General features: G+C 52.3%; 1 protein-coding gene across 1 annotated transcript; it reads right to left on the reverse strand.

The window, feature by feature from the left end:
• Nucleotides 1–250: 250 nt before the first annotated feature.
• Nucleotides 251–27,761, reverse strand: LOC147071599 (uncharacterized). The gene is made up of 6 exons (XM_085948512.1): nt 27,694–27,761; nt 16,071–22,266; nt 15,726–15,998; nt 10,110–15,671; nt 7,629–10,055; nt 251–7,574 (listed from the first exon to the last, which is right to left on the reverse strand). Exons 1-6 carry the CDS (start codon nt 27,733–27,735, stop codon nt 514–516), a joined length of 21,561 nt encoding a protein of 7,186 aa, XP_085804638.1. The 5' UTR covers nt 27,736–27,761; the 3' UTR covers nt 251–513.

Consider the following 27,761-nt stretch of genomic DNA (forward strand, 5'->3'; position numbering starts at 1 on the left):
CAATACTCAACTATATTGCGGGGCGGCTATAAAGACAAATTATTACTGCAAAATTTTCATCAGCAATTCAAAAAAATATTTCAGAACTGCGTTGCCCATTTACGGACGGTTTAAGTTAAAAGGTCGTTATTGTATTATAGCCAATGAAAAAAATTAATATACGTGTATGTAGTATATAAAAAACTGTTTATGACTACGACAGTAAGTTTGATTAACATGGTATGAAAATATTAAGGTCGAAAATAAAACATTGTTTATAATTTAGAATACATATTTTTATTATTAAAAAGAGATTTAGAAAAGTGCATAGTACATGTAATATAATAACTAATGAAATATAATATGTATATAAAATAAAATGTCAATTATGTAGTTATTTTATGCACAATATCGCGTAATAGTTTTATAAAGTTTTATGTGGCATTGAGTATAAATCTCACAAGAAATGAGTCAGTAAAACAAAAATTTCACATTGGTAAATGTTTATCTTATGCGATGTACCAGTATAATGGGTTAGCAATTTCCATTAGTTTTGCGAATATTTCCAACTTTCACGTGCACATTGAAATTTGATAGTGGACAATGCGGCTTAACACTGTGTAGACCAGGGTGATGTGTATAGAAAGCTGGTCGAGGTACATGGCCTCCGCCTAACCTGCGAAGAGCACCGACTCTTCCTAGACCAACCTCACTAGATCTAGAATCAGATATAACTACAGAAGACGTGGAAGGACGCGATCTTCTTCTGACACCTTCAGCTGATACAGATGAAGATACAGACAGTGATAATGAATAATCGATAACTGGCCTCACAACTCTTCTAGGCTTTTCGACAGATACTGATTGAGACGATGATGATGATTCGTGAATACTAGTCCAAACAGCTGGTCTGACAACTTCTTCGATTGAAATCGATCGACTTGAGGACGATGAGGCGCTGCCACCTCCGTGTCCGTGCTTACCCCATCCTCTCCTTCCTCCGGGTCCTAAGAGTCCTCCGTGGCCTCCAAGACCACCAAGACCTCCCAGGCCACCGAGTCCTCCAAGACCGCCGTGACCGTGTCCTCCGTGACCACCGAGACCTCCCCATCCTCCGCGTCTGCCGCCCTCGGAAGATCCTGACGAAGATCCGGAGATTGAGTAGTCTGTGTATACGACCGGGCTGATGATTCTCCTCGGCCTCTCAACTGATACTGAGTGAGATGAGGATACTGATTTGTGAATGCTGGTCCATACGCCGGGGCTGACAACTCTTTCGATTGAGATCGATCGACTTGAGGACGATGAGGCGCTGCCACCTCCGTGTCCGTGCTTACCCCATCCTCTCTTTCCACCGGGTCCTAAGAGTCCGCCGTGGCCTCCAAGACCACCAAGACCGCCCAGACCACCGAGTCCTCCAAGACCGCCGTGACCGTGTCCTCCGTGACCACCGAGACCTCCCCATCCTCCGCGTCTGCCGCCCTCGGAAGATCCTGACAAAGATCCGGAGATGGAGTAGTCTGTGTATACGACCGGGCTGATGATTCTCCTCGGCCTCTCGACTGATACTGAGTGAGATGAGGATCCTGATTTGTGAATGCTGGTCCATACGCCGGGGCTGACAACTCTTTCGATTGAGATCGATCGACTTGAGGACGATGAGGCGCTGCCACCTCCGTGTCCGTGCTTACCCCATCCTCTCTTTCCTCCGGGTCCTAAGAGTCCTCCGTGGCCTCCAAGACCACCAAGACCGCCCAGACCACCGAGTCCTCCAAGACCGCCGTGACCGTGTCCTCCGTGACCACCGAGACCTCCCCATCCTCCGCGTCTGCCGCCCTCGGAAGATCCTGACGAAGATCCGGAGATTGAGTAGTCTGTGTATACGACCGGGCTGATGATTCTCCTCGGCCTCTCAACTGATACTGAGTGAGATGAGGATACTGATTTGTGAATGCTGGTCCATACGCCGGGGCTGACAACTCTTTCGATTGAGATCGATCGACTTGAGGACGATGAGGCGCTGCCACCTCCGTGTCCGTGCTTACCCCATCCTCTCTTTCCTCCGGGTCCTAAGAGTCCTCCGTGGCCTCCAAGACCACCAAGACCGCCCAGACCACCGAGTCTTCCAAGACCGCCGTGACCGTGTCCACCGTGTCCTTTGCCTCCCCATCCTTTGCCTCCGTGTCCTAAAAGACCGCCAAGTCCACCCAGATCACCAGAACCGGAACCGGAACCGAGACCTCCCCATCCTCCGCGTCTGCCGCCCTCGGAAGATCCTGACGAAGATCCGGAGATGGAGTAGTCTGTGTATACGACCGGGCTGATGATTCTCCTCGGCCTCTCGACTGATACTGAGTGAGATGAGGATACTGATTCGTGAATGCTGGTCCATACGCCGGGGCTGACAACTCTTTCGATTGAGATCGATCGACTTGAGGACGATGAGGCGCTGCCACCTCCGTGTCCGTGCTTACCCCATCCTCTCCTTCCTCCGGGTCCTAAGAGTCCTCCGTGACCTCCAAGACCACCAAGACCTCCCAGGCCGCCGAGTCCTCCAAGACCGCCGTGACCGTGGCCTCCAAGACCACCCAGACCGCCCAAGTCACCGAGTCCTCCGTGGCCGCCGTGACCGTGTCCTCCGTGACCACCGAGACCTCCCCATCCTCCGCGTCTGCCGCCCTCGGAAGATCCTGACGAAGATCCGGAGATGGAGTAGTCTGTGTATACGACCGGGCTGATGATTCTCCTCGGCCTCTCGACTGATACTGAGTGAGATGAGGATACTGATTTGTGAATGCTGGTCCATACGCCGGGGCTGACAACTCTTTCGATTGAGATCGATCGACTTGAGGACGATGAGGCGCTGCCACCTCCGTGTCCGTGCTTACCCCATCCTCTCTTTCCTCCGGGTCCTAAGAGTCCTCCGTGGCCTCCAAGACCACCAAGACCTCCCAGGCCGCCGAGTCCTCCAAGACCGCCGTGACCGTGTCCTCCGTGGCCTCCAAGACCACCCAGACCGCCCAAGTCACCGAGTCCTCCGTGGCCGCCGTGACCGTGTCCTCCGTGACCACCGAGACCTCCCCATCCTCCGCGTCTGCCGCCCTCGGAAGATCCTGACGAAGATCCGGAGATGGAGTAGTCTGTGTATACGACCGGGCTGATGATTCTCTTCGGCCTCTCGACTGATACTGAGTGAGATGAGGATACTGATTCGTGAATGCTGGTCCATACGCCGGGTCTGACAACTTGTTCGATTGAGATCGATCGACTTGAGGACGATGAGGCGCTGCCTCCTCCGTGTCCGTGCCTACCCCATCCTCTCCTTCCTCCGGGTCCTAAGAGTCCTCCATGGCCTCCAAGACCACCAAGACCTCCCAGGCCGCCGAGTCCTCCAAGACCGCCGTGACCGTGTCCTCCGTGGCCTCCAAGACCACCCAGACCGCCCAAGTTACCGAGTCCTCCGTGGCCGCCGTGACCGTGTCCTCCGTGACCACCGAGACCTCCCCATCCTCCGCGTCTGCCGCCCTCGGAAGATCCTGACGAAGATCCGGAGATGGAGTAGTCTGTATATACGACCGGGCTGATGATTCTCCTCGGCCTCTCGACTGATACTGAGTGAGATGAGGATACTGATTCGTGAATGCTGGTCCATACGCCGGGGCTGACAACTCTTTCGATTGAGATCGATCGACTTGAGGACGATGAGGCGCTGCCACCTCCGTGTCCGTGCTTACCCCATCCTCTCTTTCCTCCGGGTCCTAAGAGTCCGCCGTGGCCTCCAAGACCACCAAGACCGCCCAGACCACCGAGTCCTCCAATACCGCCGTGACCGTGTCCTCCGTGGCCTCCAAGACCACCCAGACCGCCCAAGTCACCGAGTCCTCCGTGGCCGCCGTGACCGTGTCCTCCGTGACCACCGAGACCTCCCCATCCTCCGCGTCTGCCGCCCTCGGAAGATCCTGACGAAGATCCGGAGATGGAGTAGTCTGTGTATACGACCGGGCTGATGATTCTCCTCGGCCTCTCGACTGATACTGAGTGAGATGAGGATACTGATTCGTGAATGCTGGTCCATACGCCGGGGCTGACAACTCTTTCGATTGAGATCGATCGACTTGAGGACGATGAGGCGCTGCCACCTCCGTGTCCGTGCTTACCCCATCCTCTCTTTCCTCCGGGTCCTAAGAGTCCGCCGTGGCCTCCAAGACCACCAAGACCGCCCAGACCACCGAGTCCTCCAAGACCGCCGTGACCGTGTCCTCCGTGGCCTCCAAGACCACCCAGACCGCCCAAGTCACCGAGTCCTCCGTGGCCGCCGTGACCGTGTCCTCCGTGACCACCGAGACCTCCCCATCCTCCGCGTCTGCCGCCCTCGGAAGATCCTGACGAAGATCCGGAGATGGAGTAGTCTGTGTATACGACCGGGCTGATGATTCTCCTCGGCCTCTCGACTGATACTGAGTGAGATGAGGATACTGATTCGTGAATGCTGGTCCATACGCCGGGGCTGACAACTCTTTCGATTGAGATCGATCGACTTGAGGACGATGAGGCGCTGCCACCTCCGTGTCCGTGCTTACCCCATCCTCTCTTTCCACCGGGTCCTAAGAGTCCGCCGTGGCCTCCAAGACCACCAAGACCGCCCAGACCACCGAGTCCTCCAAGACCGCCGTGACCGTGTTCTCCGTGACCACCGAGACCTCCCCATCCTCCGCGTCTGCCGCCCTCGGAAGATCCTGACGAAGATCCGGAGATGGAGTAGTCTGTGTATACGACCGGGCTGATGATTCTCCTCGGCCTCTCGACTGATACTGAGTGAGATGAGGATACTGATTCGTGAATGCTGGTCCATACGCCGGGTCTGACAACTTGTTCGATTGAGATCGATCGACTTGAGGACGATGAGGCGCTGCCTCCTCCGTGTCCGTGCTTACCCCATCCTCTCCTTCCTCCGGGTCCTAAGAGTCCTCCATGGCCTCCAAGACCACCAAGACCTCCCAGGCCGCCGAGTCCTCCAAGACCGCCGTGACCGTGTCCTCCGTGGCCTCCAAGACCACCCAGACCGCCCAAGTCACCGAGTCCTCCGTGGCCGCCGTGACCGTGTCCTCCGTGACCACCGAGACCTCCCCATCCTCCGCGTCTGCCGCCCTCGGAAGATCCTGACGAAGATCCGGAGATGGAGTAGTCTGTGTATACGACCGGGCTGATGATTCTCCTCGGCCTCTCGACTGATACTGAGTGAGATGAGGATACTGATTTGTGAATGCTGGTCCATACGCCGGGGCTGACAACTCTTTCGATTGAGATCGATCGACTTGAGGACGATGAGGCGCTGCCACCTCCGTGTCCGTGCTTACCCCATCCTCTCTTTCCTCCGGGTCCTAAGAGTCCTCCGTGGCCTCCAAGACCACCAAGACCTCCCAGGCCGCCGAGTCCTCCAAGACCGCCGTGACCGTGTCCTCCGTGGCCTCCAAGACCACCCAGACCGCCCAAGTCACCGAGTCCTCCGTGGCCGCCGTGACCGTGTCCTCCGTGACCACCGAGACCTCCCCATCCTCCGCGTCTGCCGCCCTCGGAAGATCCTGACGAAGATCCGGAGATGGAGTAGTCTGTGTATACGACCGGGCTGATGATTCTCTTCGGCCTCTCGACTGATACTGAGTGAGATGAGGATACTGATTCGTGAATGCTGGTCCATACGCCGGGTCTGACAACTTGTTCGATTGAGATCGATCGACTTGAGGACGATGAGGCGCTGCCTCCTCCGTGTCCGTGCCTACCCCATCCTCTCCTTCCTCCGGGTCCTAAGAGTCCTCCATGGCCTCCAAGACCACCAAGACCTCCCAGGCCGCCGAGTCCTCCAAGACCGCCGTGACCGTGTCCTCCGTGGCCTCCAAGACCACCCAGACCGCCCAAGTTACCGAGTCCTCCGTGGCCGCCGTGACCGTGTCCTCCGTGACCACCGAGACCTCCCCATCCTCCGCGTCTGCCGCCCTCGGAAGATCCTGACGAAGATCCGGAGATGGAGTAGTCTGTATATACGACCGGGCTGATGATTCTCCTCGGCCTCTCGACTGATACTGAGTGAGATGAGGATACTGATTCGTGAATGCTGGTCCATACGCCGGGGCTGACAACTCTTTCGATTGAGATCGATCGACTTGAGGACGATGAGGCGCTGCCACCTCCGTGTCCGTGCTTACCCCATCCTCTCTTTCCTCCGGGTCCTAAGAGTCCTCCGTGGCCTCCAAGACCACCAAGACCGCCCAGACCACCGAGTCCTCCAAGACCGCCGTGACCGTGTCCACCGTGTCCTTTGCCTCCCCATCCTTTGCCTCCGTGTCCTAAAAGACCGCCAAGTCCACCCAGATCACCAGAACCGGAACCGGAACCGAGACCTCCCCATCCTCCGCGTCTGCCGCCCTCGGAAGATCCTGACGAAGATCCGGAGATGGAGTAGTCTGTGTATACGACCGGGCTGATGATTCTCCTCGGCCTCTCGACTGATACTGAGTGAGATGAGGATACTGATTTGTGAATGCTGGTCCATACGCCGGGGCTGACAACTCTTTCGATTGAGATCGATCGACTTGAGGACGATGAGGCGCTGCCACCTCCGTGTCCGTGCTTACCCCATCCTCTCTTTCCTCCGGGTCCTAAGAGTCCTCCGTGGCCTCCAAGACCACCAAGACCGCCCAGACCACCGAGTCCTCCAAGACCGCCGTGACCGTGTCCACCGTGTCCTTTGCCTCCCCATCCTTTGCCTCCGTGTCCTAAAAGACCGCCAAGTCCACCCAGATCACCAGAACCGGAACCGGAACCGAGACCTCCCCATCCTCCGCGTCTGCCGCCCTCGGAAGATCCTGACGAAGATCCGGAGATGGAGTAGTCTGTGTATACGACCGGGCTGATGATTCTCCTCGGCCTCTCGACTGATACTGAGTGAGATGAGGATACTGATTCGTGAATGCTGGTCCATACGCCGGGTCTGACAACTTGTTCGATTGAGATCGATCGACTTGAGGACGATGAGGCGCTGCCTCCTCCGTGTCCGTGCTTACCCCATCCTTTTCTTCCTCCGGGTCCTAAGAGTCCTCCATGGCCTCCAAGACCACCAAGACCTCCCAGGCCGCCGAGTCCTCCAAGACCGCCGTGACCGTGTCCTCCGTGGCCTCCAAGACCACCCAGACCGCCCAAGTCACCGAGTCCTCCGTGGCCGCCGTGACCGTGTCCTCCGTGACCACCGAGACCTCCCCATCCTCCGCGTCTGCCGCCCTCGGAAGATCCTGACGAAGATCCGGAGATGGAGTAGTCTGTATATACGACCGGGCTGATGATTCTCCTCGGCCTCTCGACTGATACTGAGTGAGATGAGGATACTGATTCGTGAATGCTGGTCCATACGCCGGGGCTGACAACTCTTTCGATTGAGATCGATCGACTTGAGGACGATGAGGCGCTGCCACCTCCGTGTCCGTGCTTACCCCATCCTCTCTTTCCTCCGGGTCCTAAGAGTCCGCCGTGGCCTCCAAGACCACCAAGACCGCCCAGACCACCGAGTCCTCCAATACCGCCGTGACCGTGTCCTCCGTGGCCTCCAAGACCACCCAGACCGCCCAAGTCACCGAGTCCTCCGTGGCCGCCGTGACCGTGTCCTCCGTGACCACCGAGACCTCCCCATCCTCCGCGTCTGCCGCCCTCGGAAGATCCTGACGAAGATCCGGAGATGGAGTAGTCTGTGTATACGACCGGGCTGATGATTCTCCTCGGCCTCTCGACTGATACTGAGTGAGATGAGGATACTGATTCGTGAATGCTGGTCCATACGCCGGGGCTGACAACTCTTTCGATTGAGATCGATCGACTTGAGGACGATGAGGCGCTGCCACCTCCGTGTCCGTGCTTACCCCATCCTCTCTTTCCTCCGGGTCCTAAGAGTCCGCCGTGGCCTCCAAGACCACCAAGACCGCCCAGACCACCGAGTCCTCCAAGACCGCCGTGACCGTGTCCTCCGTGGCCTCCAAGACCACCCAGACCGCCCAAGTCACCGAGTCCTCCGTGGCCGCCGTGACCGTGTCCTCCGTGACCACCGAGACCTCCCCATCCTCCGCGTCTGCCGCCCTCGGAAGATCCTGACGAAGATCCGGAGATGGAGTAGTCTGTGTATACGACCGGGCTGATGATTCTCCTCGGCCTCTCGACTGATACTGAGTGAGATGAGGATACTGATTCGTGAATGCTGGTCCATACGCCGGGGCTGACAACTCTTTCGATTGAGATCGATCGACTTGAGGACGATGAGGCGCTGCCACCTCCGTGTCCGTGCTTACCCCATCCTCTCTTTCCACCGGGTCCTAAGAGTCCGCCGTGGCCTCCAAGACCACCAAGACCGCCCAGACCACCGAGTCCTCCAAGACCGCCGTGACCGTGTCCTCCGTGACCACCGAGACCTCCCCATCCTCCGCGTCTGCCGCCCTCGGAAGATCCTGACGAAGATCCGGAGATGGAGTAGTCTGTGTATACGACCGGGCTGATGATTCTCCTCGGCCTCTCGACTGATACTGAGTGAGATGAGGATACTGATTTGTGAATGCTGGTCCATACGCCGGGGCTGACAACTCTTTCGATTGAGATCGATCGACTTGAGGACGATGAGGCGCTGCCACCTCCGTGTCCGTGCTTACCCCATCCTCTCTTTCCTCCGGGTCCTAAGAGTCCTCCGTGGCCTCCAAGACCACCAAGACCGCCCAGACCACCGAGTCCTCCAAGACCGCCGTGACCGTGTCCACCGTGTCCTTTGCCTCCCCATCCTTTGCCTCCGTGTCCTAAAAGACCGCCAAGTCCACCCAGATCACCAGAACCGGAACCGGAACCGAGACCTCCCCATCCTCCGCGTCTGCCGCCCTCGGAAGATCCTGACGAAGATCCGGAGATGGAGTAGTCTGTGTATACGACCGGGCTGATGATTCTCCTCGGCCTCTCGACTGATACTGAGTGAGATGAGGATACTGATTTGTGAATGCTGGTCCATACGCCGGGGCTGACAACTCTTTCGATTGAGATCGATCGACTTGAGGACGATGAGGCGCTGCCACCTCCGTGTCCGTGCTTACCCCATCCTCTCTTTCCTCCGGGTCCTAAGAGTCCTCCGTGGCCTCCAAGACCACCAAGACCGCCCAGACCACCGAGTCCTCCAAGACCGCCGTGACCGTGTCCACCGTGTCCTTTGCCTCCCCATCCTTTGCCTCCGTGTCCTAAAAGACCGCCAAGTCCACCCAGATCACCAGAACCGGAACCGGAACCGAGACCTCCCCATCCTCCGCGTCTGCCGCCCTCGGAAGATCCTGACGAAGATCCGGAGATGGAGTAGTCTGTGTATACGACCGGGCTGATGATTCTCCTCGGCCTCTCGACTGATACTGAGTGAGATGAGGATACTGATTCGTGAATGCTGGTCCATACGCCGGGTCTGACAACTTGTTCGATTGAGATCGATCGACTTGAGGACGATGAGGCGCTGCCTCCTCCGTGTCCGTGCTTACCCCATCCTTTTCTTCCTCCGGGTCCTAAGAGTCCTCCATGGCCTCCAAGACCACCAAGACCTCCCAGGCCGCCGAGTCCTCCAAGACCGCCGTGACCGTGTCCTCCGTGGCCTCCAAGACCACCCAGACCGCCCAAGTCACCGAGTCCTCCGTGGCCGCCGTGACCGTGTCCTCCGTGACCACCGAGACCTCCCCATCCTCCGCGTCTGCCGCCCTCGGAAGATCCTGACGAAGATCCGGAGATGGAGTAGTCTTTATATACGACCGGGCTGATGATTCTCCTCGGCCTCTCGACTGATACTGAGTGAGATGAGGATACTGATTCGTGAATGCTGGTCCATACGCCGGGGCTGACAACTCTTTCGATTGAGATCGATCGACTTGAGGACGATGAGGCGCTGCCACCTCCGTGTCCGTGCTTACCCCATCCTCTCTTTCCTCCGGGTCCTAAGAGTCCGCCGTGGCCTCCAAGACCACCAAGACCGCCCAGACCACCGAGTCCTCCAATACCGCCGTGACCGTGTCCTCCGTGGCCTCCAAGACCACCCAGACCGCCCAAGTCACCGAGTCCTCCGTGGCCGCCGTGACCGTGTCCTCCGTGACCACCGAGACCTCCCCATCCTCCGCGTCTGCCGCCCTCGGAAGATCCTGACGAAGATCCGGAGATGGAGTAGTCTGTGTATACGACCGGGCTGATGATTCTCCTCGGCCTCTCGACTGATACTGAGTGAGATGAGGATACTGATTCGTGAATGCTGGTCCATACGCCGGGGCTGACAACTCTTTCGATTGAGATCGATCGACTTGAGGACGATGAGGCGCTGCCACCTCCGTGTCCGTGCTTACCCCATCCTCTCTTTCCTCCGGGTCCTAAGAGTCCGCCGTGGCCTCCAAGACCACCAAGACCGCCCAGACCACCGAGTCCTCCAAGACCGCCGTGACCGTGTCCTCCGTGGCCTCCAAGACCACCCAGACCGCCCAAGTAACCGAGTCCTCCGTGGCCGCCGTGACCGTGTCCTCCGTGACCACCGAGACCTCCCCATCCTCCGCGTCTGCCGCCCTCGGAAGATCCTGACGAAGATCCGGAGATGGAGTAGTCTGTGTATACGACCGGGCTGATGATTCTCCTCGGCCTCTCGACTGATACTGAGTGAGATGAGGATACTGATTCGTGAATGCTGGTCCATACGCCGGGGCTGACAACTCTTTCGATTGAGATCGATCGACTTGAGGACGATGAGGCGCTGCCACCTCCGTGTCCGTGCTTACCCCATCCTCTCTTTCCACCGGGTCCTAAGAGTCCGCCGTGGCCTCCAAGACCACCAAGACCGCCCAGACCACCGAGTCCTCCAAGACCGCCGTGACCGTGTCCTCCGTGACCACCGAGACCTCCCCATCCTCCGCGTCTGCCGCCCTCGGAAGATCCTGACGAAGATCCGGAGATGGAGTAGTCTGTGTATACGACCGGGCTGATGATTCTCCTCGGCCTCTCGACTGATACTGAGTGAGATGAGGATACTGATTCGTGAATGCTGGTCCATACGCCGGGTCTGACAACTTGTTCGATTGAGATCGATCGACTTGAGGACGATGAGGCGCTGCCTCCTCCGTGTCCGTGCTTACCCCATCCTCTCCTTCCTCCGGGTCCTAAGAGTCCTCCATGGCCTCCAAGACCACCAAGACCTCCCAGGCCGCCGAGTCCTCCAAGACCGCCGTGACCGTGTCCTCCGTGGCCTCCAAGACCACCCAGACCGCCCAAGTCACCGAGTCCTCCGTGGCCGCCGTGACCGTGTCCTCCGTGACCACCGAGACCTCCCCATCCTCCGCGTCTGCCGCCCTCGGAAGATCCTGACGAAGATCCGGAGATGGAGTAGTCTGTGTATACGACCGGGCTGATGATTCTCCTCGGCCTCTCGACTGATACTGAGTGAGATGAGGATACTGATTTGTGAATGCTGGTCCATACGCCGGGGCTGACAACTCTTTCGATTGAGATCGATCGACTTGAGGACGATGAGGCGCTGCCACCTCCGTGTCCGTGCTTACCCCATCCTCTCCTTCCTCCGGGTCCTAAGAGTCCTCCATGGCCTCCAAGACCACCAAGACCTCCCAGGCCGCCGAGTCCTCCAAGACCGCCGTGTCCGTGTCCACCGTGTCCTTTGCCTCCCCATCCTTTGCCTCCGTGTCCTAAAAGACCGCCAAGTCCACCCAGATCACCAGAACCGGAACCGGAACCGAGACCTCCCCATCCTCCGCGTCTGCCGCCCTCGGAAGATCCTGACGAAGATCCGGAGATGGAGTAGTCTGTGTATACGACCGGGCTGATGATTCTCCTCGGCCTCTCGACTGATACTGAGTGAGATGAGGATACTGATTTGTGAATGCTGGTCCATACGCCGGGGCTGACAACTCTTTCGATTGAGATCGATCGACTTGAGGACGATGAGGCGCTGCCACCTCCGTGTCCGTGCTTACCCCATCCTCTCTTTCCTCCGGGTCCTAAGAGTCCTCCGTGGCCTCCAAGACCACCAAGACCGCCCAGACCACCGAGTCCTCCAAGACCGCCGTGACCGTGTCCACCGTGTCCTTTGCCTCCCCATCCTTTGCCTCCGTGTCCTAAAAGACCGCCAAGTCCACCCAGATCACCAGAACCGGAACCGGAACCGAGACCTCCCCATCCTCCGCGTCTGCCGCCCTCGGAAGATCCTGACGAAGATCCGGAGATGGAGTAGTCTGTGTATACGACCGGGCTGATGATTCTCCTCGGCCTCTCGACTGATACTGAGTGAGATGAGGATACTGATTCGTGAATGCTGGTCCATACGCCGGGTCTGACAACTTGTTCGATTGAGATCGATCGACTTGAGGACGATGAGGCGCTGCCTCCTCCGTGTCCGTGCTTACCCCATCCTTTTCTTCCTCCGGGTCCTAAGAGTCCTCCATGGCCTCCAAGACCACCAAGACCTCCCAGGCCGCCGAGTCCTCCAAGACCGCCGTGACCGTGTCCTCCGTGGCCTCCAAGACCACCCAGACCGCCCAAGTCACCGAGTCCTCCGTGGCCGCCGTGACCGTGTCCTCCGTGACCACCGAGACCTCCCCATCCTCCGCGTCTGCCGCCCTCGGAAGATCCTGACGAAGATCCGGAGATGGAGTAGTCTGTGTATACGACCGGGCTGATGATTCTCCTCGGCCTCTCGACTGATACTGAGTGAGATGAGGATACTGATTCGTGAATGCTGGTCCATACGCCGGGGCTGACAACTCTTTCGATTGAGATCGATCGACTTGAGGACGATGAGGCGCTGCCTCCTCCGTGTCCGTGCTTACCCCATCCTCTCCTTCCTCCGGGTCCTAAGAGTCCTCCGTGACCTCCAAGACCACCAAGACCTCCCAGGCCGCCGAGTCCTCCAAGACCGCCGTGACCGTGGCCTCCAAGACCACCCAGACCGCCCAAGTCACCGAGTCCTCCGTGGCCGCCGTGACCGTGTCCTCCGTGACCACCGAGACCTCCCCATCCTCCGCGTCTGCCGCCCTCGGAAGATCCTGACGAAGATCCGGAGATGGAGTAGTCTGTGTATACGACCGGGCTGATGATTCTCCTCGGCCTCTCAACTGATACTGAGTGAGATGAGGATACTGATTTGTGAATGCTGGTCCATACGCCGGGGCTGACAACTCTTTCGATTGAGATCGATCGACTTGAGGACGATGAGGCGCTGCCACCTCCGTGTCCGTGCTTACCCCATCCTCTCTTTCCTCCGGGTCCTAAGAGTCCGCCGTGGCCTCCAAGACCACCAAGACCGCCCAGACCACCGAGTCCTCCAAGACCGCCGTGACCGTGTCCTCCGTGACCACCGAGACCTCCCCATCCTCCGCGTCTGCCGCCCTCTGAAGATCCTGACGAAGATCCGGAGATGGAGTAGTCTGTGTATACGACCGGGCTGATGATTCTCCTCGGCCTCTCGACTGATACTGAGTGAGATGAGGATACTGATTTGTGAATGCTGGTCCATACGCCGGGGCTGACAACTCTTTCGATTGAGATCGATCGACTTGAGGACGATGAGGCGCTGCCTCCTCCGTGTCCGTGCTTACCCCATCCTCTCCTTCCTCCGGGTCCTAAGAGTCCTCCATGGCCTCCAAGACCACCAAGACCTCCCAGGCCGCCGAGTCCTCCAAGACCGCCGTGACCGTGTCCTCCGTGGCCTCCAAGACCACCCAGACCGCCCAAGTCACCGAGTCCTCCGTGGCCGCCGTGACCGTGTCCTCCGTGACCACCGAGACCTCCCCATTCTCCGCGTCTGCCGCCCTCGGAAGATCCTGACGAAGATCCGGAGATGGAGTAGTCTGTGTATACGACCGGGCTGATGATTCTCCTCGGCCTCTCGACTGATACTGAGTGAGATGAGGATACTGATTCGTGAATGCTGGTCCATACGCCGGGGCTGACCACTCTTTCGATTGAGATCGATCGACTTGAGGACGATGAGGCGCTGCCTCCTCCGTGTCCGTGCTTACCCCATCCTCTTATTCCTCCGGGTCCTAAGAGTCCGCCGTGGCCTCCAAGACCACCAAGACCTCCCAGGCCGCCGAGTCCTCCAAGACCGCCGTGACCGTGGCCTCCAAGACGACCCAGACCGCCCAAGTCACCGAGTCCTCCGTGACCACCGAGACCTCCCCATCCTCCGCGTCTGCCGCCCTCGGAAGATCCTGACGAAGATCCGGAGATGGAGTAGTCTGTGTATACGACCGGGCTGATGATTCTCCCCGGCCTCTCAACTGATACTGAGTGAGATGAGGATACTGATTTGTGAATGCTGGTCCATTCGCCGGGGCTGACAACTCTTTCGATTGAGATCGATCGACTTGAGGACGATAAGGCGCTGCCACCTCCGTGTCCGTGCTTACCCCATCCTCTTATTCCTCCGGGTCCTAAGAGTCCGCCGTGGCCTCCAAGACCACCAAGACCACCCAGACCACCGAGTCCTCCAAGACCGCCGTGACCGTGTCCTCCGTGACCACCGAGACCTCCCCATCCTCCGCGTCTGCCGCCCTCGGAAGATCCTGACGAAGATCCGGAGATGGAGTAGTCTGTGTATACGACCGGGCTGATGATTCTCCTCGGCCTCTCGACTGATACTGAGTGAGATGAGGATACTGATTTGTGAATGCTGGTCCATACGCCGGGGCTGACAACTCTTTCGATTGAGATCGATCGACTTGAGGACGATGAGGCGCTGCCTCCTCCGTGTCCGTGCTTACTCCATCCTCTCCTTCCTCCGGGTCCTAAGAGTCCTCCATGGCCTCCAAGACCACCAAGACCTCCCAGGCCGCCGAGTCCTCCAAGACCGCCGTGACCGTGTCCTCCGTGGCCTCCAAGACCACCCAGACCGCCCAAGTCACCGAGTCCTCCGTGGCCGCCGTGACCGTGTCCTCCGTGACCACCGAGACCTCCCCATCCTCCGCGTCTGCCGCCCTCGGAAGATCCTGACGAAGATCCGGAGATGGAGTAGTCTGTGTATACGACCGGGCTGATGATTCTCCTCGGCCTCTCAACTGATACTGAGTGAGATGAGGATACTGATTTGTGAATGCTGGTCCATACGCCGGGGCTGACAACTCTTTCGATTGAGATCGATCGACTTGAGGACGATGAGGCGCTGCCACCTCCGTGTCCGTGCTTACCCCATCCTCTCTTTCCTCCGGGTCCTAAGAGTCCGCCGTGGCCTCCAAGACCACCAAGACCGCCCAGACTACCGAGTCCTCCAAGACCGCCGTGACCGTGTCCTCCGTGACCACCGAGACCTCCCCATCCTCCGCGTCTGCCGCCCTCGGAAGATCCTGACGAAGATCCGGAGATGGAGTAGTCTGTGTATACGACCGGGCTGATGATTCTCCTCGGCCTCTCGACTGATACTGAGTGAGATGAGGATACTGATTTGTGAATGCTGGTCCATACGCCGGGGCTGACAACTCTTTCGATTGAGATCGATCGACTTGAGGACGATGAGGCGCTGCCTCCTCCGTGTCCGTGCTTACCCCATCCTCTCCTTCCTCCGGGTCCTAAGAGTCCTCCATGGCCTCCAAGACCACCAAGACCTCCCAGGCCGCCGAGTCCTCCAAGACCGCCGTGACCGTGTCCTCCGTGGCCTCCAAGACCACCCAGACCGCCCAAGTCACCGAGTCCTCCGTGGCCGCCGTGACCGTGTCCTCCGTGACCACCGAGACCTCCCCATCCTCCGCGTCTGCCGCCCTCGGAAGATCCTGACGAAGATCCGGAGATGGAGTAGTCTGTGTATACGACCGGGCTGATGATTCTCCTCGGCCTCTCAACTGATACTGAGTGAGATGAGGATACTGATTTGTGAATGCTGGTCCATACGCCGGGGCTGACAACTCTTTCGATTGAGATCGATCGACTTGAGGACGATGAGGCGCTGCCACCTCCGTGTCCGTGCTTACCCCATCCTCTCTTTCCTCCGGGTCCTAAGAGTCCGCCGTGGCCTCCAAGACCACCAAGACCGCCCAGACCACCGAGTCCGTGCTTACCCCATCCTCTCCTTCCTCCGGGTCCTAAGAGTCCTCCATGGCCTCCAAGACCACCAAGACCTCCCAGGCCGCCGAGTCCTCCAAGACCGCCGTGACCGTGTCCTCCGTGGCCTCCAAGACCACCCAGACCGCCCAAGTCACCGAGTCCTCCGTGGCCGCCGTGACCGTGTCCTCCGTGACCACCGAGACCTCCCCATCCTCCGCGTCTGCCGCCCTCGGAAGATCCTGACGAAGATCCGGAGATGGAGTAGTCTGTGTATACGACCGGGCTGATGATTCTCCTCGGCCTCTCAACTGATACTGAGTGAGATGAGGATACTGATTTGTGAATGCTGGTCCATACGCCGGGGCTGACAACTCTTTCGATTGAGATCGATCGACTTGAGGACGATGAGGCGCTGCCACCTCCGTGTCCGTGCTTACCCCATCCTCTCTTTCCTCCGGGTCCTAAGAGTCCGCCGTGGCCTCCAAGACCACCAAGACCGCCCAGACTACCGAGTCCTCCAAGACCGCCGTGACCGTGTCCTCCGTGACCACCGAGACCTCCCCATCCTCCGCGTCTGCCGCCCTCGGAAGATCCTGACGAAGATCCGGAGATGGAGTAGTCTGTGTATACGACCGGGCTGATGATTCTCCTCGGCCTCTCGACTGATACTGAGTGAGATGAGGATACTGATTTGTGAATGCTGGTCCATACGCCGGGGCTGACAACTCTTTCGATTGAGATCGATCGACTTGAGGACGATGAGGCGCTGCCTCCTCCGTGTCCGTGCTTACCCCATCCTCTCCTTCCTCCGGGTCCTAAGAGTCCTCCATGGCCTCCAAGACCACCAAGACCTCCCAGGCCGCCGAGTCCTCCAAGACCGCCGTGACCGTGTCCTCCGTGGCCTCCAAGACCACCCAGACCGCCCAAGTCACCGAGTCCTCCGTGGCCGCCGTGACCGTGTCCTCCGTGACCACCGAGACCTCCCCATCCTCCGCGTCTGCCGCCCTCGGAAGATCCTGACGAAGATCCGGAGATGGAGTAGTCTGTGTATACGACCGGGCTGATGATTCTCCTCGGCCTCTCGACTGATACTGAGTGAGATGAGGATACTGATTCGTGAATGCTGGTCCATACGCCGGGGCTGACCACTCTTTCGATTGAGATCGATCGACTTGAGGACGATGAGGCGCTGCCTCCTCCGTGTCCGTGCTTACCCCATCCTCTCCTTCCTCCGGGTCCTAAGAGTCCTCCGTGACCTCCAAGACCACCAAGACCTCCCAGGCCGCCGAGTCCTCCAAGACCGCCGTGACCGTGGCCTCCAAGACCACCCAGACCGCCCAAGTCACCGAGTCCTCCGTGGCCGCCGTGACCGTGTCCTCCGTGACCACCGAGACCTCCCCATCCTCCGCGTCTGCCGCCCTCGGAAGATCCTGACGAAGATCCGGAGATGGAGTAGTCTGTGTATACGACCGGGCTGATGATTCTCCTCGGCCTCTCGACTGATACTGAGTGAGATGAGGATACTGATTTGTGAATGCTGGTCCATACGCCGGGGCTGACAACTCTTTCGATTGAGATCGATCGACTTGAGGACGATGAGGCGCTGCCACCTCCGTGTCCGTGCTTACCCCATCCTCTTATTCCTCCGGGTCCTAAGAGTCCGCCGTGGCCTCCAAGACCACCAAGACCGCCCAGACCACCGAGTCCTCCAAGACCGCCGTGACCGTGTCCTCCGTGACCACCGAGACCTCCCCATCCTCCGCGTCTGCCGCCCTCGGAAGATCCTGACGAAGATCCGGAGATGGAGTAGTCTGTGTATACGACCGGGCTGATGATTCTCCTCGGCCTCTCGACTGATACTGAGTGAGATGAGGATACTGATTTGTGAATGCTGGTCCATACGCCGGGGCTGACAACTCTTTCGATTGAGATCGATCGACTTGAGGACGATGAGGCGCTGCCTCCTCCGTGTCCGTGCTTACTCCATCCTCTCCTTCCTCCGGGTCCTAAGAGTCCTCCATGGCCTCCAAGACCACCAAGACCTCCCAGGCCGCCGAGTCCTCCAAGACCGCCGTGACCGTGTCCTCCGTGGCCTCCAAGACCACCCAGACCGCCCAAGTCACCGAGTCCTCCGTGGCCGCCGTGACCGTGTCCTCCGTGACCACCGAGACCTCCCCATCCTCCGCGTCTGCCGCCCTCGGAAGATCCTGACGAAGATCCGGAGATGGAGTAGTCTGTGTATACGACCGGGCTGATGATTCTCCTCGGCCTCTCGACTGATACTGAGTGAGATGAGGATACTGATTCGTGAATGCTGGTCCATACGCCGGGGCTGACCACTCTTTCGATTGAGATCGATCGACTTGAGGACGATGAGGCGCTGCCTCCTCCGTGTCCGTGCTTACCCCATCCTCTCCTTCCTCCGGGTCCTAAGAGTCCTCCGTGACCTCCAAGACCACCAAGACCTCCCAGGCCGCCGAGTCCTCCAAGACCGCCGTGACCGTGGCCTCCAAGACCACCCAGACCGCCCAAGTCACCGAGTCCTCCGTGGCCGCCGTGACCGTGTCCTCCGTGACCACCGAGACCTCCCCATCCTCCGCGTCTGCCGCCCTCGGAAGATCCTGACGAAGATCCGGAGATGGAGTAGTCTGTGTATACGACCGGGCTGATGATTCTCCTCGGCCTCTCAACTGATACTGAGTGAGATGAGGATACTGATTTGTGAATGCTGGTCCATACGCCGGGGCTGACAACTCTTTCGATTGAGATCGATCGACTTGAGGACGATGAGGCGCTGCCACCTCCGTGTCCGTGCTTACCCCATCCTCTCTTTTCTCCGGGTCCTAAGAGTCCGCCGTGGCCTCCAAGACCACCAAGACCGCCCAGACCACCGAGTCCTCCAAGACCGCCGTGACCGTGTCCTCCGTGACCACCGAGACCTCCCCATCCTCCGCGTCTGCCGCCCTCGGAAGATCCGGAGATGGAGTAGTCTGTGTATACGACCGGGCTGATGATTCTCCTCGGCCTCTCGACTGATACTGAGTGAGATGAGGATACTGATTTGTGAATGCTGGTCCATACGCCGGGGCTGACAACTCTTTCGATTGAGATCGATCGACTTGAGGACGATGAGGCGCTGCCTCCTCCGTGTCCGTGCTTACCCCATCCTCTCCTTCCTCCGGGTCCTAAGAGTCCTCCATGGCCTCCAAGACCACCAAGACCTCCCAGGCCGCCGAGTCCTCCAAGACCGCCGTGACCGTGTCCTCCGTGGCCTCCAAGACCACCCAGACCGCCCAAGTCACCGAGTCCTCCGTGGCCGCCGTGACCGTGTCCTCCGTGACCACCGAGACCTCCCCATCCTCCGCGTCTGCCGCCCTCGGAAGATCCTGACGAAGATCCGGAGATGGAGTAGTCTGTGTATACGACCGGGCTGATGATTCTCCTCGGCCTCTCGACTGATACTGAGTGAGATGAGGATACTGATTCGTGAATGCTGGTCCATACGCCGGGGCTGACAACTCTTTCGATTGAGATCGATCGACTTGAGGACGATGAGGCGCTGCCACCTCCGTGTCCGTGCTTACCCCATCCTCTCTTTCCTCCGGGTCCTAAGAGTCCTCCGTGGCCTCCAAGACCACCAAGACCGCCCAGACCACCGAGTCCTCCAAGACCGCCGTGACCGTGTCCACCGTGTCCTTTGCCTCCCCATCCTTTGCCTCCGTGTCCTAAAAGACCGCCAAGTCCACCCAGATCACCAGAACCGGAACCGGAACCGAGACCTCCCCATCCTCCGCGTCTGCCGCCCTCGGAAGATCCTGACGAAGATCCGGAGATGGAGTAGTCTGTGTATACGACCGGGCTGATGATTCTCCTCGGCCTCTCGACTGATACTGAGTGAGATGAGGATACTGATTCGTGAATGCTGGTCCATACGCCGGGTCTGACAACTTGTTCGATTGAGATCGATCGACTTGAGGACGATGAGGCGCTGCCTCCTCCGTGTCCGTGCTTACCCCATCCTCTCCTTCCTTCGGGTCCTAAGAGTCCTCCATGGCCACCAAGACCACCAAGACCTCCCAGGCCGCCGAGTCCTCCAAGACCGCCGTGACCGTGTCCTCCGTGGCCTCCAAGACCACCCAGACCGCCCAAGTCACCGAGTCCTCCGTGGCCGCCGTGACCGTGTCCTCCGTGACCACCGAGACCTCCCCATCCTCCGCGTCTGCCGCCCTCGGAAGATCCTGACGAAGATCCGGAGATGGAGTAGTCTGTGTATACGACCGGGCTGATGATTCTCTTCGGCCTCTCGACTGATACTGAGTGAGATGAGGATACTGATTCGTGAATGCTGGTCCATACGCCGGGGCTGACAACTCTTTCGATTGAGATCGATCGACTTGAGGACGATGAGGCGCTGCCTCCTCCGTGTCCGTGCTTACCCCATCCTCTCCTTCCTCCGGGTCCTAAGAGTCCTCCGTGACCTCCAAGACCACCAAGACCTCCCAGGCCGCCGAGTCCTCCAAGACCGCCGTGACCGTGGCCTCCAAGACCACCCAGACCGCCCAAGTCACCGAGTCCTCCGTGACCGTGTCCTCCGTGACCACCGAGACCTCCCCATCCTCCGCGTCTGCCGCCCTCGGAAGATCCTGACGAAGATCCGGAGATGGAGTAGTCTGTGTATACGACCGGGCTGATGATTCTCCTCGGCCTCTCGACTGATACTGAGTGAGATGAGGATACTGATTCGTGAATGCTGGTCCATACGCCGGGGCTGACAACTCTTTCGATTGAGATCGATCGACTTGAGGACGATGAGGCGCTGCCACCTCCGTGTCCGTGCTTACCCCATCCTCTCTTTCCTCCGGGTCCTAAGAGTCCTCCGTGGCCTCCAAGACCACCAAGACCGCCCAGACCACCGAGTCCTCCAAGACCGCCGTGACCGTGTCCACCGTGTCCTTTGCCTCCCCATCCTTTGCCTCCGTGTCCTAAAAGACCGCCAAGTCCACCCAGATCACCAGAACCGGAACCGGAACCGAGACCTCCCCATCCTCCGCGTCTGCCGCCCTCGGAAGATCCTGACGAAGATCCGGAGATGGAGTAGTCTGTGTATACGACCGGGCTGATGATTCTCCTCGGCCTCTCGACTGATACTGAGTGAGATGAGGATACTGATTCGTGAATGCTGGTCCATACGCCGGGGCTGACAACTCTTTCGATTGAGATCGATCGACTTGAGGACGATGAGGCGCTGCCACCTCCGTGTCCGTGCTTACCCCATCCTCTCCTTCCTCCGGGTCCTATGAGTCCTCCGTGGCCTCCAAGACCACCCAGACCGCCCAAGTCACCGAGTCCTCCGTGGCCGCCGTGACCGTGTCCTCCGTGACCACCGAGACCTCCCCATCCTCCGCGTCTGCCGCCCTCGGAAGATCCTGATGAAGATCCGGAGATGGAGTAGTCTGTGTATACGACCGGGCTGATGATTCTTCTCGGCCTCTCGACTGATACTGAGTGAGATGAGGATACTGATTCATGAATGCTGGTCCATATGCCGGGGCTGACAACTTGTTCGATCGAGATAGAGTGACTTGCGGAATGTGATGCGCTCTTTTTATGTCCATGGTGTATCCATTCTTTTCCTTTGTGTGGTCCGTAATGATGTCCTCTTTCTCTTTCTAGAGATTTTGAGGATGATATTGATTTATGAATGCTAGTGATTACAGCTGGTCTTACTATACGTTCAATAGAAATTGATCTGCTGCTTGAAGTTGATTTATGTTTGGGTTTCTTGTGCTCCCAGCTTTTTACTTCTGGATATTTTCCCTCACAAGGCTTTCCAAGATTTATATGATTTTTAGGTAGATCCCCAATTTTCTTGATAACAATTTCTTCTTCATAAATCTTTTCTTTCATGTGATGATGTCCATGCTTCGGTTTTTCTTGTATTATAATGATCTGTTTGATAATCTTTTCTGTACTTCCACTATCCTCCGATGAGTCTGATTCGCTGTACGATTCAGAATTATCAGTTATAATTTCTTTGCGAGAAATTATCTTTTCGATAATTTCACCTTTACTATTTGCCTCGATGACGTCATCCTCTTGCAAGATTCTTTCATGTAAGCCATCTGTTCCCTCCCAATGGTGTCCGTGATTTCCGTGCGTTAACAAATCTTCCAATTTGTCTATTACCGACGAAGATCCTGCGATGTTAATCTGTAAGACAATTATTATTCTTAAATCCGTGTTTCAATTATTGAATAATTCCTTACATAATACATACCGTTTTCATATAGGTACCACAAACATACCCCCGTTTCAGAAGCGACACCGGTGTCGTGCTCGTATATAGTAAGAAGGCCTTTGTATTATGTTTATGAACGCTCCAGAGCTAATGATTCTTTGCATAATTTCACGTTATAAATTAGAACATCAAACTGGCTGCGGTAATAAAAATAAGTTTATTAGCTGTTTGAAAATGTAGCGGCCGATGGAAAAGTGAACCGGACACGCGTTGCCTCATTAGCTCTGAGGCGTTCATAATACAAAAGCCCTTTTATTCAATTACAAAGGCCTCGTATATTATATCGAGCACGACACTCGAGCAATTTTTAAATTCTGTCATCTTAATATTTATAGTTATTCATATTATTTTCTTTAATAATTAATATGTAAAAAACCCCTAAACCCCTAAAATGGAAAGCCAAAATACTCTTTAGAATGTAACGAATTAAAAAATAAATACATAAAGTTCACATATTTAATAGACATAATTTTTTTCTCATATTTCTCAAAAATACCTAAAATGGTTTTTATCATTTTTCTCAGGGCTACCTTAAATCGTTTTAGGGGCTTTTGAAACATATACATTCGGTATTGTAAACCTTAGTTAGTACCTACGTAGCATGATTGAAGAACATAACATATTGCCTAATCAATGCTTACGGGCCCATTTAATTAATTTTGTAATTAACGTGTTATTTGCATTTGAAAATCAATTAGCAATAATACAATTTTGTGCGCCATTGAAAAAAAATAACATTTATCTGTTAAAACCTCAGATGTCATAATTTTGTGAAAATGTTGTTTTTTATATCTTATCCTCGTTTATATAAATAAGGATTTCAAATTTTCCACATTTTTTATTTTTTATGAAAATTAATATTTTTCAAATAAATATATAATAATATATTCAAAACTTAAAAAAAACATAATTTTAATGATAAATGTATAAAGTAATATCGATGCTCATAAGTTGACACCTCGTATTTGACATTTAACATGTTTGAAAGTTATAGTAAATGTTATAGAAAAACAAATGAAATTAAATAAAAACAAAAATACAATTAAAATTAAAACTGTATTTTTGTTTTTTTTTTAATTTGATTACCTGATTTTTTTATAACATTTTAATTATACATATCGAAAATGTTAAATGTCAGTTATGAGATGCCAACTTATAAGCATCGATGTGTAACAGTGACTCGGGATCCTTTAACAAATTTACATTATGTACTATTATTTAAATTGATAGCTTATCTTTGATTATGAAATAAAAAATATTTTTCTCTTTAACGTTTTTCGATACGTATTGATTAATTAAAACACAATAAATTATTAATAGACTCTTTACTTAGTAGAATTTCAGTTGATTAATGATCATTTGTATCAATAAATTGTCTTAAATTGCATGCTTCGTATTTTTCCGCTCGATACCTCTGGCAGGCGAAGCATTCAAATTTAATATTCTTCAGTGTGCCGGAAAAAAAATATAATTTGAAAAGTGTGCCGTGACATAAAAAATATTGAGAAATACTGCTATATTTTTTCAAATGTAGAGATCCTTGTAACCCACTTCAAACTACGACGTGGAGTCATCTGTATCATCCTCATTCATTGCCAGTCCTTCTAAATCATCCAAAACCTCGGAGACCGTTGCCCGAGTGTCCATTTCCCGTTGGTTATAACATATTATTAATAATTAATAACATTTCTTTAGATATCGTGGTTTTTATGCCAAATGTCAACATTTTTGGTATTTTGAGTTAATGTAAGTATACTTATATTATATAGTATAGTATACCAACGATGGCCGCGTGGTGAAGCGTCAGCCTATAGCTTCGTGGGTGGGTCCCAGGTTCGAATCCTGGCTCTAGCAAGTACACATATTGTTTTTCAATTTGTGTATACGTTATAGTATGAGCCTAATAGGTTGAGCAAGGGGCTGACATTCATTTCTCGTAGAAACGAAATCTTTTAACACAAACCTCCACTGCCTATATGATCTTAGGATCGGACATGGATAGTTATGTGGATTCAGCAAAATATGTATGTGTACAATCTTGCCTGCCAAAGGTTTGTAAATATGGTGATTTCGTAACAAATAACCTTTGTATAGTTATTAGATAATGTGGGCTATTTAACGTACTAAACAATAAAATATACTCCAATCTATCAAAATATTTAAATTCAACTAGGTTTACACGACTGATTCTATAGATTATATCAAAATGGCCATTGCTTTTACGACTTACAAACTTTTGGCAATAACTCCACGATATTATATTTCCGACAACGGTTTTTAGCCATCGTCTCATAACACTCCTTGCTGTAAATCAAATATACATTTTAACAAACATCTGAGTTTCAATTTTATTTTGTGATGGATGTTCCACCTATATTCCATTTCGTATGCATAACCTGTATATATTATAATATATAGTGTGATAATGACACTTTTTTAAAAGACCGTCTATGATGCCGTGGGTCGTGTGTTCGATCCCGTGGCTAGACACAAAAGTGCAGAACATGAATGTCTCTTAAATTAAATATAAAATACATTAAAACTGAATTATTAATAAAAAAATCTCTATCATCACCTACATTTGATCAAACAACGTTTTAATGATAGAAACTTTCACAAAATACTAGTAATAAGGGAAGCGTTTTTTATTATCAGTTCATCGTTGTACCTATTTTGAAACATCTTTTTTCTTTTTTTATATTTTAGATACGTGTATTGTTTAAATAATAAAACACTTTAATATATGATAGCGTCTTAGGTCTATATATAACTCCAGGATTCAAGTATCCAATGGGGGACAATAAATTACACTACACATTAAGGTGAAGCCTTTACTGAGCCGTTTTTAAAGAGGCACCTAGCGGAAAAATACAGAGCTTGCAAATTGAGTTTTTTTGATAATTTACAATTTCAACTGTATTAATTAATAAACAAATGTATCTGAAAACATTAAAAAAATATATATTTTTTATTTTAAGTCAAAAAAAAATTGTTAAAAATGTAATAAAATGTGAATTTGTTGAATCGGACCGCATCTTATTATTACATATATTATTATTTTTTTTTTAAATTTATTAAGTTTTCTTAGCATTTTTGACTAATTCATAGTTTTAATATTTTTTATATCTATTTTAAAAAACATTGATTTTTATAAAAAATATAAATGTTTATAACTTGAAATCCTTTTTATTTAAGTATATCAAATCAAGCTTCAATATTGGGACCATACAGAAATAAAAAGGATTTCAAGTTATACACATTTATATTTTTTATAAAATAGATATAAAAATATTAAAACTATGAATTAGTCAAAAATCTCTTAGGCGATGCTTAGAAAACTTAATACCTAATAAATGCTTTTAAAAATAAATAAATATAAAAAATCTTAACACCACTTCACATGGACGTACTGAAATATGACTATATTCTAAAACATTAAAGCGAGAGGTTTAAAAAAATACTATTGTATGTAATAAAAATACTTTATGCAGTCATGAAATGTTTAAAATAAATATAAAGGATAATAAGGCTTCTAAATTATGTAAATAGATTATCTACAACGTTTAAGGAATGTCCAGTATCATGCTTTGAAAATAGCATAAAAACTCCATTTTGACGTACGCTGAGCATGTGGGCCGTTAGGTTCTATTTTTTTTTTGAAAAAAATATTGTTTAATAAGTTCATTCAAAGTTCACAAAGAGATTTTATAATATTATGTATTAGTTAAAAAAATATTGAGTAGATTTTTATAGAATAAATTTTTTTTATTTTTATCCGTAGTACTATACCATAAATTCTTACGTAAACAATAATGATTTCAAGTTGCTCACATTTTTAGTTTTTTTAATCAAATATATAATACAACAGATATGTGACTTATTAAAAAATCTTTGTCACTTTGAAAAGGTCTTAATAAACAATATTTTTTGATAAATATATGCATAAAATAATAAAATGATAGCTGATCCTTTAGCAAGCGCTTACAGTTTACAATGTTTTTTTCAGTTATAAGTTTTTTTTAAATTAATAAATATTTATTTTTCTTAATATTTTTTAGCTTAAAACACTTTATAGTGTTTACTGTTTTTAATCGCTTGCTTTATATTTTGCCGCTAGATGCACTAGTAGGCTGAAGCTATCCTTTAAATATGATAGTTTATTAACTGCGTTCTATTGTTAGCATTACCCATCATGGTGTCACACTTCAGCAGGGTTATTCTAAATAGTTAACTCAGTAACACGTTTCGGTTATTTTCATTGCTCCAAAATAATACGTAAATCACTCAGAGAAATTCCATAAGCAAGGCATAACAATAACTGGAAGCACAGTAAACACGTCTTACTTGATTCCAAATGCATCCTATTAGAATCTCCAATTGCATAATAAAGTCCAGTTGGAGATTCTAATGAGATGCATTTGGAATCAAGTAAGACGTGTTAACTGTGTTACTCAACGACATTTGACAGCTCGCGGTTAACGGTCCCAAGATAATTAACAGAATGAATACGACATTTATAATATTTATCACCTTTTTATTGATTTTGGAGTTAAGTGATATGTTAGAATAGACCTGCAGGAGTCTTAGTTATGGTTAAAACGAAATTTACCACCAGTGTGTGCACAACATTTTATACTTTAAAATAATGAGGGTTTACTTTGTACGCTTTAAGCCGGTAGTTGTACGGTGAAACGGCAAATAATTTTCAACTATAGGTGCGACGAAATTTTGGACTCCTTGGCAATCGGAGAGCGAAAGTCGAGCTGTGAACACGTCAATTTGTTTCGTGATGGCGTCGGGGGTATTAATTATTAAATCGTGTAAAGATGACTAAAAAACGTTACCCATTTACTTGAAAAAGAAAACATGTCAATGAATATATTATTATTGTTACTAATAGAATATTAAATGGACGCATGTTGGATTTATATGACAAATTATATTTCGTTCAGCACGCGTCATTTGCACAATCCGCGCATCGCCTAGCCACGATCTTTTTAGACCATGCCTCAACTGAGGCATAGCCTTAATAGTACACAAAATGACTGCTAGAATAGATTTCGTCCACCACTTTTTCACATCTTTTTGTTTTCACCCCGTTCACTGTTTCCACTTTTGATGCTGCATAATTTATCCTTATTATAAACACTACAAAACTGTTTATTTAATTTTGGTTTTATTGAATATAATACGATTAAATAACCAAAAACCCTTCTATTACTCCGTAGAATTGTGCAGTTATGGGTATTATTTTAATATTTTTCTAGGATTTAGATTATTTTCTATCGTTTCACGAATTAAGGGTGTGAATTTATTTTTATTAAATTGATTTAATTTACCTGCAGTGAGCAGACTAAGATCAGGAGAAAGATTGCCCTCATGGCGGAGGGCCTTGTATGACTGATGC

Source organism: Rhyacophila brunnea, unplaced genomic scaffold, assembly GCF_057557595.1.
Source record: "Rhyacophila brunnea isolate RB1 unplaced genomic scaffold, BYU_Rbru_1.0 scaffold_20, whole genome shotgun sequence".
Classification (NCBI taxonomy): Eukaryota; Metazoa; Arthropoda; class Insecta; order Trichoptera; family Rhyacophilidae; genus Rhyacophila; species Rhyacophila brunnea.

Coding starts and splice junctions, on each gene's coding strand:
- LOC147071599 (XM_085948512.1), bottom strand. CDS start 27,735: ATGAGGGCAATCTTTCTCCTGATCTTAGTCTGCTCACTGCAG. Junction 15,999..16,070: donor CGGAGGAAGGAGAGGATGGG/GTAAGCACGGAC, acceptor TAGGACCCGGAG/GAAAGAGAGGATGGGGTAAG. Junction 15,672..15,725: donor CGGTGGTCACGGAGGACACG/GTCACGGCGGCC, acceptor GTGGTCTTGGAG/GCCACGGAGGACACGGTCAC.